Raw genomic sequence first — 12,938 nt, forward strand, 5'->3', positions numbered from 1 at the left:
CACAAAGACGCCTCTCACTTTTATACATCATAAAAAAATAATAATAAAAACACAAGATAAAAGAACAACAGTTGGCAGCTTGACAAATGGGTGGGTCATAACATATATGGTACATGCCTGAAAGGCAGCTGCAGAAAGGTTCATGAGTGGAATCGAAATTGGATGCTCCCTGTTCTCTTTCATTCAATGCATTTTAAAAGGGCCCTCCTTTAGAAAGTGCTTCCAATTATGCCTGGGAAGTCAAAGTACCCATTCTGAGCAGAATCTCACTTTGTGATGGTCTCTCTAAAAGGGCTTCTCCGTGGCAAAGCATCCAAGCTCGCTGAAGTACAGCTCCCCTGAGGACCACCTCTCAATCTGGAAGCCCTCACCCTGATTGGATGGAAAGCCCAGGTTGTCACGGAAACCCTTCAGCATGCCATATCCCCAACAATCTGGTACCTCAATAAGGAACCCCCCCGTGAGTGGTTGGTTCAGATCGGGTAAACAAGCGCATCCAGTTTGCTCATAACATACGCTGAGATTTATGCTAATGCGGAACTAAATATGCTCTACATCACATCCACCTAAACATATGGGACGGCTTTTCTTATTCTCCACATATGATGCATCTTTTCCTCTTTCATTTCCTCTCCTTCTCTGTCCTCTCCTTCTTCCCTCCTTGTCTCAGCATTTAAGCCATGAGGAGGCAGACAGTCCGACAGGCAACTACAGTGACCAGGGGAATTGCCCCGGTCCGGTGAGAGCCGTTGTGTCTTTTGCACTGGTTTTCCTTTTTTTTTTTTTTTTTTTATGAAGCCTCCCCACGATTGCTTGTTTCCTGCGGAGCTGTGATGAATTAGACTGCAGCTTCAGCCCATTCTCCTACCAGGACCCAGGAGACTGCCGCTCCTATGCTGAGGGCTAGAGACAGCTAGTCTGCTCAGGCCACACGCACTCTACTGTACCACCAGATAATGCATCCTCTCCATCATCAGGCAAATTCATTTTCCAAGGCTTAGCACTGCTGTGGGAGTCTACGTATGTGCAGCGGTTGTAGCCGTAGTAGGAAGCAGCAGTAGTGGTAGTAGGCGATAATGTGGACCTCTTACATGCAATTACGTAAGGGTCAGCCTTCAGTCGTGGAAAAAAAACAAAACACAAGTAACAGATTGGAGTCCGAAATGTCACAGCAGGGAATCGGCAAAAGAATCATAAGTGTAATAAAGAGCGAGGAAACATTTCTGCGCAATAACTAAACTCAACCGAATGGTCAGAAAACGCTGCAGTGGCTTGGCTGCTCATGAATTGAGACCCAGAATGGGGATATAAGAAAAAGACAATAACACCACTAAAACAATGATTAGATGGGAAAGCCATTTATGTGGCCCAGTCATCACCTTTATCCTCACTGCCACAACATGAGCGGAACCCTGGAAATGTTTCCCCCTCGGTTGAAATGGGGGGGGGGAAGTATTTCCTACTATCCTGAACTAGAAAATAACAAGACATTTTCATTTTATACCTCAGTGGACATATAGTTCTTGCATTGCGGAGAATTGTATTCATAGCCTGTTTACAATGCACACACTAGAGCGCAGATATACATGTGGCTGTCAGGGTGTGCGGCGTGCATCGGCTTGTAATAATGACATGTTGTTCCCCACTCTGCCATGGCTGAATACAAAGCTACGGGATGGCAGATTACATATGCTACACAGCCGACCCCTTAACTATCAATATTCTGCACTTCATTACTGCACAGAAGAAACCTGCACTGTTAAACCATATGTATATGTATATGTATATGTCACGTCCATATATGTATGTTATGACAGCATAAAAATTACATTCGTATTCGTGCAGGCCTCGTCTTAGGAGAGGGGAAACTGTTGATTTGCTCCTTGCGATGATTGCCTCGTGAAAGAAGTCTTCACATGCGACAGAAGTATTTATTATGCTAATTATACATTCGAATCAACGAGGAATGCTATACCCATACTGGAGAGTGCAGTCATTACCAGCACAAGGACTGTCTTTTGCTGGAGCAAGTAATAAGCACTCAAAACAGATGCTTTCATCTAACTGATTTAAAATGTGATGCATTTAGAGTCAAAGAGAAAATGTTTGTCTGGTGTGAATAATAAATCTGGCTATGGGAAGTGCAGCGTTTTCAAAGGCCAAGAAAAAACAGCCATGTGACTTTGAATGGTGCCCTTTGGATAAGTAAACACATCTAAAGAAATCAATTGTGACATTAAATGAAAGCGCTTCCAAATGAATGTGCATCTAGTAAATATAAATGCATGTAATAAATACATATTTTTTTATGTGGGTAGATAATGGACTTTTTTATCAATAATATCATGTACAGCTGCTTCTTGGATTTATAAAGCATCTCCCCTTAAGCACATTAAATACAGCACTTGTAGCCATTACAACAAAGATCAATGATGTGCACTCCACCTGCATTTATTCTGTAATTTGGGGGATTTTCTGCATGGTGGCATTAGCGCGTTAATTTGTCAAATTTTCCTCCATCGCTGCTGATGATCTTGTTAATGGTTGTGAGATTGCACTTGTAGGGTGATGACACAACTCTGCGCAGCCATGTAACAACATCTCCGGCTTAAGTGGAAGTGAGCCTGAACAAATGACTAAATAACTACCAGGGGGGAAGCAAATAAATAAAAAAAAAGTCCACGATGTGCTTCAGGAAAAGGGATTCCATCAAAGCTCGATCTGCACTTTAATGGCTGAGCAGCGTCTAGCATTTGCTGAATCACCTAATCAACATCTCCACCATGACAGGGGAGAAACCGGAGGCTTTGAGGAGAACTGAACACGAGGATTCAAGTCACAGTCTGTAAAGGAACACAGTGTGCTGGAGTGGGTTTCACCAACAGTACTCACTTTTATCCTGCTTGACAACTGACAGAAAAGAAGCCTTATAAACCACTGAAATGATCCCACCACCACATGCTGGCCACTACACTACTTGCCTAGACTGTAAAAAATAAAATCCTGCAAAAAAACAAAACAAAACAAAAAAAATGAAACCTTGAAAATCTGGCAGAGGGCACCAGAAGAAAAAACAGAACAGTAAAAAGTTGTGAATATAATATGTGAAATAGTTATTTTTTTCTGATTTAAATCCTGCAAAACTGTGTAATTTTACTGTCACACTATATAAAAAATCAAATTACAATCTGTTGCTGATTTTATTTTGACTTTTTTTTTTTATTTATGTATTTATTCTTTTCTTTAACCGTAAACATGTAAAAAAAACATTTCCGGGATTTTACTATTATTTTAATTATTATTTTGAAGGTTAATCAGGAGGATTGATGTTAATCCTTTAGCATAACAGGAAAAATTCCAAAAAAATGCAATGCTTAGTATACATATTTGTACATATTTTATTTTCTATTCACAGCAAACATCTGTAAAATAATGTTTTTTTTGTTGCTGATTTGAATACAGTAGAAAATAGTGCAATTTTATGGCCAAATGTTGTAAAATACAAAATGTATCACCATTTATAAAAGTATAGATTTTTGTGACATTAACATGTAAAAAAAACTTTTTCTGTAATTTTACTAGATATCCATGAGAAGCATAATTAGAAAGACATCTATAATGCAAAATTATAATTAATCAAATTAACTGCTATTTTTCAGAAATGAAAATCATTTTTTTCCTTTCAGTTCATGGAAAATGCCTATAACATAGTAATATTTTTTGCTGATTTAAACACAGTAAAAATGCTGTCTTTTTTAAAATAATTTAAGTTAAAATATTAATTAATACTTGTAAAAATACTGATTATTGACATGGATGTTATTTACACTTTTGGTCAATCTTTTTTTATTCTTGGTGAGATTAATACTTCTTTCTCTAACTTCACTAGGTATTATCTGTGCTTTACCAAAACATGGAAAATCTGTAAAGTATTAGAAAATTGTGGTAAAGCTGTCAAAAAAGTCTTTATTTTTTAGGGAACATTTTATGGTTAAATGAGACTGAACTCTCCTTCTTGCTCTGATGCTTCCTCCAAACTGCTATTCAAATAATAATAGGCTCCAAAAGTAATGTGTTGGACAGATAACAGCGTACACAGACACTTCCAGACCACGCAGTCTATTTCCTGTCACACTGCAGTGAGCCATGTGAGCAGCCAGATAAGATTTGAACTTCTGAATGTATTAAAATGTGACCCACATTCTTAAGTTACTCTGTTTTATGGAAACAATTATTCCGAGGCGGTTGTGATTTATTATCGGCTGACAGTAGACCGAGAGTATAACTTGAATCATCAACCATTAGTACTAAATACTGCAACTTTCCACATTACTGAGCCTCCAGTGCTGTCTGCTCCACTTCTGAGGCTAATATGCATGCAGTGCACTGACCATAGCAATGCGCCTGGCTTTCAGATCCCTGAGCAGGCCAGCTGGGCAGCTTGTGAAGCTCCACTGCTTGTGCAAACCTCAGTTTTACTCACACAGATCAGATCTGGTCCTGGTTGGAGCTGCGGCTCTGAAAGCACATATCAGGTAAAGGGAAAAGGGAAACCTTTGGCTGTCACTGAGGTACTTACTTCTGCTTCTGGGATTTGTCGCGAGTCTGATGCAATGGGTTTAAACTGAAATGGGGGATCGTTTGGATTTGAGGGACACTGGACCTCTGTGCAACTGGATGTGCTTCCAAGTTTTTCCCTTGAAGAGCATATTAATCAAAAAGTACTTTTGGAAGTAGAAATGTCCTGAAGAAATCATTAGTTTGGATGCACAGGTGTTCATCTCTCCAGGTGTTTCATCTGGCTCTGAACAGGCTATAACGCCGCGTTCCAAATGACTTCAATGTGATGTGTCACCCTCGAAGTGAGTCTTTGGGATGATATTTTGTTGCAAATAAACTTCTTACCCTTCCTGTCCTGCCCTTAGCATCTGTTTGTATCAGAATTAGCCCTTGAAAATAACGTCTGTGTGACATGTAACGGGAGCCGAGGAGGACAGGTGGCATTAAGAAAGATCACGATGTCAAACAGCTCATTAGTTTCCTGGTGTTTGTCACCATGGAAGTGTTCTGCATCGGCGCTGTAACCGTGTTTGAATCCAGCAGGGATGTTGTGGCACATTCAGCACTGGCTGTAAGTGGGTTGTCTCTGGCTGTGGAGCATCTGCACTATATTTTGTGTAATATGCACTTGTGCATGTACGTCTTCAGCACGGAGCAACGCCATGCAACAGAACATTAGAGCGACTTTGATTACACACTTCTCACATCCTAACAAAGCATCCTTGACACTGCGTGTTCCTCACCCCATATACCCAGCGGGATCCACATCTCCCTCCCCTCCCTCACCCTCTTTATCTCTCTCGCTCTTCTCCCGCTCTTCCTCTCTCTCCCTTGTTTTCCTTAACTTTTATTTCTTCCGCGGCACTCGGAGCGGCACCTGGTGAACATTATTTTCAAAAAGCATCATCATGCATCATTGTAAGGATACATGCTCTAATCAGCTGAACCATCTGGCAAACGGCTTATGCACCATCAAGCTTAAATGCTTTGCATCTGTTGATCAAATGGATGTCTCATTGTTTTCGGAGTAACACCCTTAACCTCTGAGCCTCTTTGTACTTCGGCCTGCTGTCAAACAAGGTTTTTTTTCTCATGTTGCAGAGGTTATACTCATTTACCCCGAGATCAGAAAGGTTTTTCATCTATTAAAGCCATTATCTGAACGTTATGTTAATTCACGTGTAATCGAGAAAGCTGGTAGTGTGACTGTCAATACGGAATAGCTCTCATTTTGGAAAGAAAAGGGACATTAACCTTTCTGCCTTTTATACTTTTGTGCACAGCTGCCAAATGTCAGGATTTATAGATTTGTTTTGAGCACTAATTTGGTTGATGAGGCAACTAAAATGCATAAATTAAACCTCTGTCGAAGCACAGAAGCACTCTGCTCCCAGACCCTAAAAACAGATTCTGATATTACAATGAATTATTCCACTGACTCGTGGCAGACATCCTACAGTCTCTTAGTAGTGTCAGAGTCTCTTGGCCTACTTATACAGACAGCCTTGCCAGTAACGTTATGTATTCCTTCAATGAACTCTAAATAAGTCATAGCCACAAGTGTGAAAAAAGAGAATGTAGCTGTGTGTACCAAAGCAGCACAGCTCCAACTACCGCTCCTGCAGCTGCTGGCAGCCACAGTCGAATTAATGAATGAAGAAAGGGGAAATAAAACATTTCAAAATTTATGATAGTCCTTGAAACTTTGTGAAAACCATGCTTTCGCTTGAGGATTAATGCCGTATTACATGCAATAATAAAAGGTAATCAGTCAATGGGAACTTATAGAAGCATGTCTGACAGGAGATAAATGGCTGCACTTCACATTCAGACTCACAGGCACTTTTCTCTCTTTCTCTCTGTCTGTACAACATCATAAACATATTTATTCTTTCTCTATAATCCAAAATTGTTAGCTCCTAGAATCACCAAATGAAATTACTCTACACAGAAGCAGTAACTTTTGTTTTTACAGATATCTAACAAAAACAAAATCAGCAATATTTCCTTCGGAGCCGGGCAATGATTTTGCTTTCCAGAGATTCCAGTTCAAAAGAGATACACAAACAGCACAAACAATGCAATCAGACTGGAGGACAAAGCCCTCTCACACAAACACGCCCCCTAACACCCACATACACACACACCGAGCTCCTTGCCGTACAGTTGCATCAGTTACACTTTCATCAGCACTATTGTGTTGCAAAATACAGGTATGCATGCTGAACACAAAGATCTGAATTGCAATCCTGTCAGTGCTATACGCATCAAAATAAGAGCTTCTCAGCAAGACCGAGCTCCACTTTTAATCACTGTCTCAGATTGATTATGCCCGCCCAAAAGTGCACACTTTGCACTGAAAACATCACGGTGAATATTTGACAAATGGGTCTCCTCTCCAGATGTATTGCCTGATGTTGGAAATGATACCGTGTACACATAAAGCACAAGGCATGTTCCTTTATTTCACCTTTTCGTGCATTTGTTTGGTTTAGGTGGCTTGATAAAAGGGTTCATAAGCATCTGATTCCATTTATCCTTGTATATCTTAATTCAACTGAGCAGAAATTCTCCGAAACATTTGTGAACGCGGATGGTGGTTGGCTCCCACACACCTACTGGTTTAAAGTTACCAAAGACATCACCTTTAAAACTCAATACTGCTGTGTTGACAAAGCAGGTGAGCGGAGCACAACAAAGACTCGGATACTGTATTATTTATTTTGGCTCGAGCTTTTTGGTGAGTTGAGAATCTTGAAGTTTCCTCTGTCTCAAGGAAAAATGAAGCGCTGCTGAATAAGCAAATGTTATGCAGCGGGTAGGTTTTTCAAAGTCCTTCCCTTTCCTCTGTAATGTATCTGCATAGGAGGTGTTTGTTATGGAAAACAAAACCTACTGCATGCAGATCATGCGCGAGTGCTTCAAAGCACAAGGTCAAAATACTATGGGGAAATTAGCGCCTTATCTGTAAACTTACTTATTGATATTCCTTATTCTGCTGCTGCTACTACAGTAACCCCAAATATTCTCAGTATTCACAAACAACATAAACATGCAAATCCCGCCGAATGTATTTTTTTTTCATCTTACTCTCTCTTTCTCTCCAGAGGAATAATTTTGGATTACCAGTAAGCAGGAACTCTTTCTTTTGGCCATGCTGCAGCTCTAGTTTTTTATTCTCACTTTGCACACAAACACGCACACACACACGAAAACTTGCACACCAATAAGCAGACACATATTATCCAAACACAAGTTGACCCCACTGGCATGGTGCAAAGACAGATAGACAGACACGCACACACACACACATACACACACACACACACGCATAACAGGAAAGGGAATGAAACTGAGTGCTCACCCAGGGCTTGATGAAACTCACCCGACACCGGGGTCATGGGAGTGGGTGGGAGGCTGTTGATGTTGAGCGCCCCCATCTGGTGGATCTGCGTGGCGGGGAAAGCCACGCTGGGCGTGAGGTAACCTCCGTGGCTTGCTGCCATTATGGCTGCCTGCTGCTGCATGAGCTAAAGAAGAGGGACACGGAGAGATGGGTGGAGGAAAGGATGGTCGGAGGGAGGAAGCGGGTGAGAGAGAGGAGAGGAGAGGTGAGGGGAGGACAGACGGTAATGAAAAATATAGTTGGGAGCCAGACAAAGACGGGAGAAGGGGAGCATGAGGGAAACATAGCAAGGGTTCCACAGAGGGAGGGATGTATGTTGAGGTTGATGGATGGATAGTGCATGGGAAGTACAGAGAAAGTAGAGCGGAATAAAAGAAAGAGAAGAAAAAAGAAGCTTGTCAACCTATGTTTAGCGAATCTGTCTATCCTCCCAGCAGGAAGCCTGTCACCAGCTGCAGAAACGATTTAATAGCTGTCTGTTGGGCTCATACAAATCAAGGCATTGACATGTGCACATTATCTCCGTGCTCAGGGAACAGGCAAAGTTTGCAGAGTTGCAATGCTTTTTTTCCCCTTCCAATTGTCAAACTTCACAATACTCGGTTTGGGCTGTATAGAAATGCCACCGACAGTCTCCCACACTCTCATCTGTTTTTCCCCGGACTCATCTCTAATTTTTCTGATGTATTTGTGATGATTGCTGCTTGTAGCCTGACATTCATGCGAGTTTAAAATTTGCTTTGTTTTATAATTCAGTCGGAAACCACTAGCCGTCTCTGAGGATGTTTTTTTTTAGAAGGCATTTTGCAGACAGAATGCACTTGGGATTAGAACATCATTAAATGACCACAGTTTCATGTTTTTTCCCCCTGAAAAGTTGTTTTAGACACACATTTTTTGGCAAACAACACCTTCTCTGGTAAGTAGGACTTCACTCTGTTGTGAGATGTTGCTGAATCCAAACCCTGAGTCATTAAAAACAATATTTTGAAAGCAGGCGTAGCTTCACACTCTCATTCCAGACCATGTTAGTAATACAGTATGTTAGTCAGTAAATGGCAGTCGATTTTCACCCACTGGACAATCCTACAAAGAGATCAAATCAATAGCCTTTCATTCACTCTGCATTTCTACTTAGCATGAAGTGAGGAAGTGAGAGCTGGAACTATTTTCCATCAAATGCAGCCCACAGAGTGTTTATTCATATGCATAGGACATGCTCACATGCACCGCTGCTCTGAACAGCGCTCGCACACAAAGACACACTCGCACACACACCCATCCACACAACATGCATGAAGAGTGATAGAGACTATTTGAGCTTCCGCACTCAGCTTAAATTCTCCCTGTGCAAACCACACGCTGAATGCTTAATTCAGAAGAAAATCCATCATTGTACAATGGCTTTTGCTGCTTGCGAACCGGTGGGTTTATCTAGGGAATCAATAATCTCTTGCGGGGCCTTATGTAGCTGCCCATCAGGCATGCAGACCTGTGTGGTAAAGGAATACAAACACAGCTGGACCAACCTTTTGCCCTCCGTCTCTGCATCTGTTTAATACTGCATAGCTTGTATGTGTCAGGAGAGCTGCTGATGGTTCTGGCCCCGAGACTGACTCGTATAAGCAGAAATCAAACTCCTCTGCCAGTGGCGCTAATGCTAATGGCGACATTGTGAGACAGTGGCGGTATAGAATGCCACTCTGCCTGGATTTGCATGTGGACCCTTGCAAGGGAAAAGCCAATTATTTTCCCTCAGTGCCCCTGTCAGGTAACCTGAAAGCAGGCTGTCCTGCTGCAGAGGGCCCCGGCGCTGGCGTCTCATCCATTAGCCACATGCCTTGCCACCGCTATCTGTTAACGCCTTTTGTCATTTGCATAATTTTATCAACGTGACAAATGGGGATCATCCATTCCTTTCCAAATAAGATGAATTGAGCCTTTAACGGGGGGAGCTATGGATGGAAACGGAACAAGAAACTAAACAAAAGCAGTGGCACAGAAACAAACAAAGAGGTCTAGAGGTTGTGGGGCTCCCGTGCTTTTGGCAACGCTGCGACTGCTCCCCTATTAGGATGTGAATGAGGTTGGACTCCTGGATGAAGGGTCTGACTGGGCTGGTATTACAGAATAAATACACTGTCACACCACTCACTATTTCCTTTGTCTTATTTCGGGGTCTGCTTTCACAGAACCGGGGACTTTGGGCTGATTCTAAAACGCCTGGAGCCTATTCGTTGTGAGCCTTGTGACCTTATACAAACTGCAGGCCTGGATGGAACAATAACGGAGTGGGAGTAAATACTAGCGTGTCCAGAAAACTATCCTCCCCCCCCCAACAAATGTCTTAGATAATGCAATCCTTAATGCCATCCGTCAGATTGTCATGGATAACAACTCTGGTATTCATTGATGCTTCGTTCCAAATTAAAATCCAGCAAATTGGAAACTCAAGCATGTAATTACGTTGGAATGTGGCGGTTAATACAACTGGGCTTTGATAAAAAAAATAAAATAAAATAAAGAGCAAAAAAGCAGAGTGGTTATGTTGACAGAGATATTCAAAGTCATCCCATTTTACTTTTCATATGTATATGCCTTTTTCTTCTTTTTCAAAATTTCAAAGGCATTATATTCAAAAGCCATTCCCGTTCCTTTATTTATGCACTACCCCAGTAGATAGCAAATGTCTCTAGCGGAGAATGAGCACAACTGAGTCTTCATCATCACAGACACAACCCCTTTCTCCCTTTTTTTCCTTCCCTCTTGGAAGACGGAAGAAGAAAAAGGCAGACAGAAACAAGGGGGGACAAAAGAGAAGTGCACGAGATGAAAGGGAGCAAAAGAAAGTTGCCCGGGCTTCCAGCAGCATTCATTTAGTGTCAGACATCTGCTTTTTTATTGCAACCTGATGGCATTACTCTCCCCTGGTGCCAGCAGGCAATCACCTCTTTATCACATGGCAATTATCTCTGTAGCGCTGCTCTGTGACTCGCTGACTCTCAGCACTGTCACATGTGACCCCTTATAGCCCAACCAGCCTGTGATGGAGGGAGAGAGAGCGGGTAAGGAAAAGGTTGAAAAAATGAGAGAGGGGGGAGAAGGGGTCAATGAGGTGAACTAAAAGACTGAGGACTGAAGACCGAAGCTCAAGGGCCTCATTTGTTACCACCGCCGTTGCAGGCTGTGTTTCCAACAGAAAGATTCTAATAGGTTTTTTCATCTTTCTGTGTGTGCATGTGTGTCTAGACATGTTGAACGCTGGTCCTCGCAAGTATAATGCAGTGAAATCAGGTCAGGCGCACGCTGCTGCTGCTGCTGCTTTGTGTGGGCAGTTTACAGTACAGCCAAACGATGCAGTAATCTGTTCCCATCATTTCTCATGTGTGCCGCGTTGCAAGCGTTTGAACGTGAGTCCCTCCAACAGGGGGAGATGTTTCCTAATGTGAGTTTACAGCCATCATCCTCCCTCTCCCACCCACACACTGTCACTATTAGCACCAAGTTAAACCATTTTCTCTCCTCTCATTTATCTATCTCACGCTCGGTCTAATGCATCTTTTAGGGTTGGGGTGGGGTGGAGGGGAGGCGAGAGGGGCCACGGTGCTGAAGGTGGCTTTAAATGTGAAACTTCTCTCTTGTTCTGTGACACAGCGTGTGAGCCCTCCACCTAAAAGAGACAGAAGGGAAGCTAAAATGGCTGGCCACCACAAAAGAGACGCCACTTTAGGAGACGAGGGAGGAAAAGTGACTTGAATCGAATCTAACTGCACAAATATGTTGTCGGCGTCTCGAAAGGAAAATACAAAAGGTAATAAAAGCTGGATTTATTACTCGCATTCGGCAATTCATGGGAGAACTATTATCACTCACCAATAACACGAGGACTGAAACATGGAATCTCGTGCTCTCGCTTCCCTTTGGCTTGTGTTTTTATGAAATCACCTTTTTGCAAATAGGATGTCTCCTGTCAGAGCACACCAGTGTCTGTGTCTATCGTGAAAATGGCACATTTCTCATTTTTGGCATATGTTGTCAGTGTTGTACCCCTCCAATTTGTGTTCAGAGCCCCCTCCTTCTCCTGGTTTGACTAAAATCCAATTTACTGGCTGTCAGCTCAACTCTATAATCCTATCCACTGCTGTAGTGGAGAGGTAGCTCTTTGAATTTACCATTTACTGTATTCGCTGGTTATAGCTATATATACCATCTCTCCCCACGTCTGTATTCTATACTGTGCCACCTCCTCTTCTCTTGGCCAGTGTATATGGAGAGTAGGCGAACATGTAGTGTGTCTTTAGAGATAAAGTCCTTTTTCTGTCACTGCAGGTTTTTGCGTCTTGGGGGAATATGTGTAGTTTATCTTGCAGCAAAGAAACATTTGTCGTATCACTTCAGCACATTCCTGGTGGCTACAGGGGGGAATCAAGGCTGCACAGCATGTGTACGTAGCGAGCACCTAATGCAATCAGAACCGCTGCACAAGCTGGACACCTACACTAAAGATAACTAATATTCCACATTATTACGAGACCAAAACCGGCATTTAGATTCATTAAATAAGTCTTAAGCAAGATATGAAGACAAGAGCCTCGCTGATAATCCACCACTGCCTCTTGTGCTCTCATTACTTTATCAAAAAGTTGGGCCAAGTTTATCTCCAAGGTTGCCTCGCCTGGAAGTTTCTCGGCTGATTTTCTGTATTTTTGGTGAATTCATTAAACGCAGGTGCATGGCATCCACAGTCCCTGCGATTCATAATACTAATACAAGGAGAATTTCACCTTCACTAACATCATTCATGCTGTATAATCTTTGTGTCGAGAAACCACATACGTGCAATTTCTCCTTTAGATTTAATGGTAATTGATTCTCTCTAATGCTGAAGTATCCCCCGTGCCCTTGTTACTTTCACTCGGAACTCAATTTCCTCGCATCATCCTGCTCTTTGTCATATTATATGTGTGCATGA

The 12,938-nt window shown here is 42.2% G+C and overlaps 1 protein-coding gene across 10 annotated transcripts in view; it reads right to left on the bottom strand.

Moving 5' to 3' along the window:
- celf5a (cugbp, Elav-like family member 5a) overlaps window positions 1-12,938 on the bottom strand; it is a 188,600-nt gene that overhangs the window by 9,888 nt on the left and 165,774 nt on the right. For 5 of the 10 annotated variants that reach the window (XM_022191567.2, XM_022191584.2, XM_022191560.2 and 2 more), the window contains exon 7: window positions 7,946-8,090. In XM_022191567.2, the coding sequence (XP_022047259.1) occupies window positions 7,946-8,090 (145 nt within the window). Of the gene's footprint in view, window positions 1-7,924; window positions 8,091-12,938 lie in introns of all 10 variants that reach the window. The other 5 variants (XM_022191529.2, XM_022191520.2, XM_022191512.2 and 2 more) reach the window with 2 other exon arrangements.

This window comes from Acanthochromis polyacanthus, chromosome 4 (assembly GCF_021347895.1).
Source record: "Acanthochromis polyacanthus isolate Apoly-LR-REF ecotype Palm Island chromosome 4, KAUST_Apoly_ChrSc, whole genome shotgun sequence".
Taxonomy (NCBI): domain Eukaryota; kingdom Metazoa; phylum Chordata; class Actinopteri; family Pomacentridae; genus Acanthochromis; species Acanthochromis polyacanthus.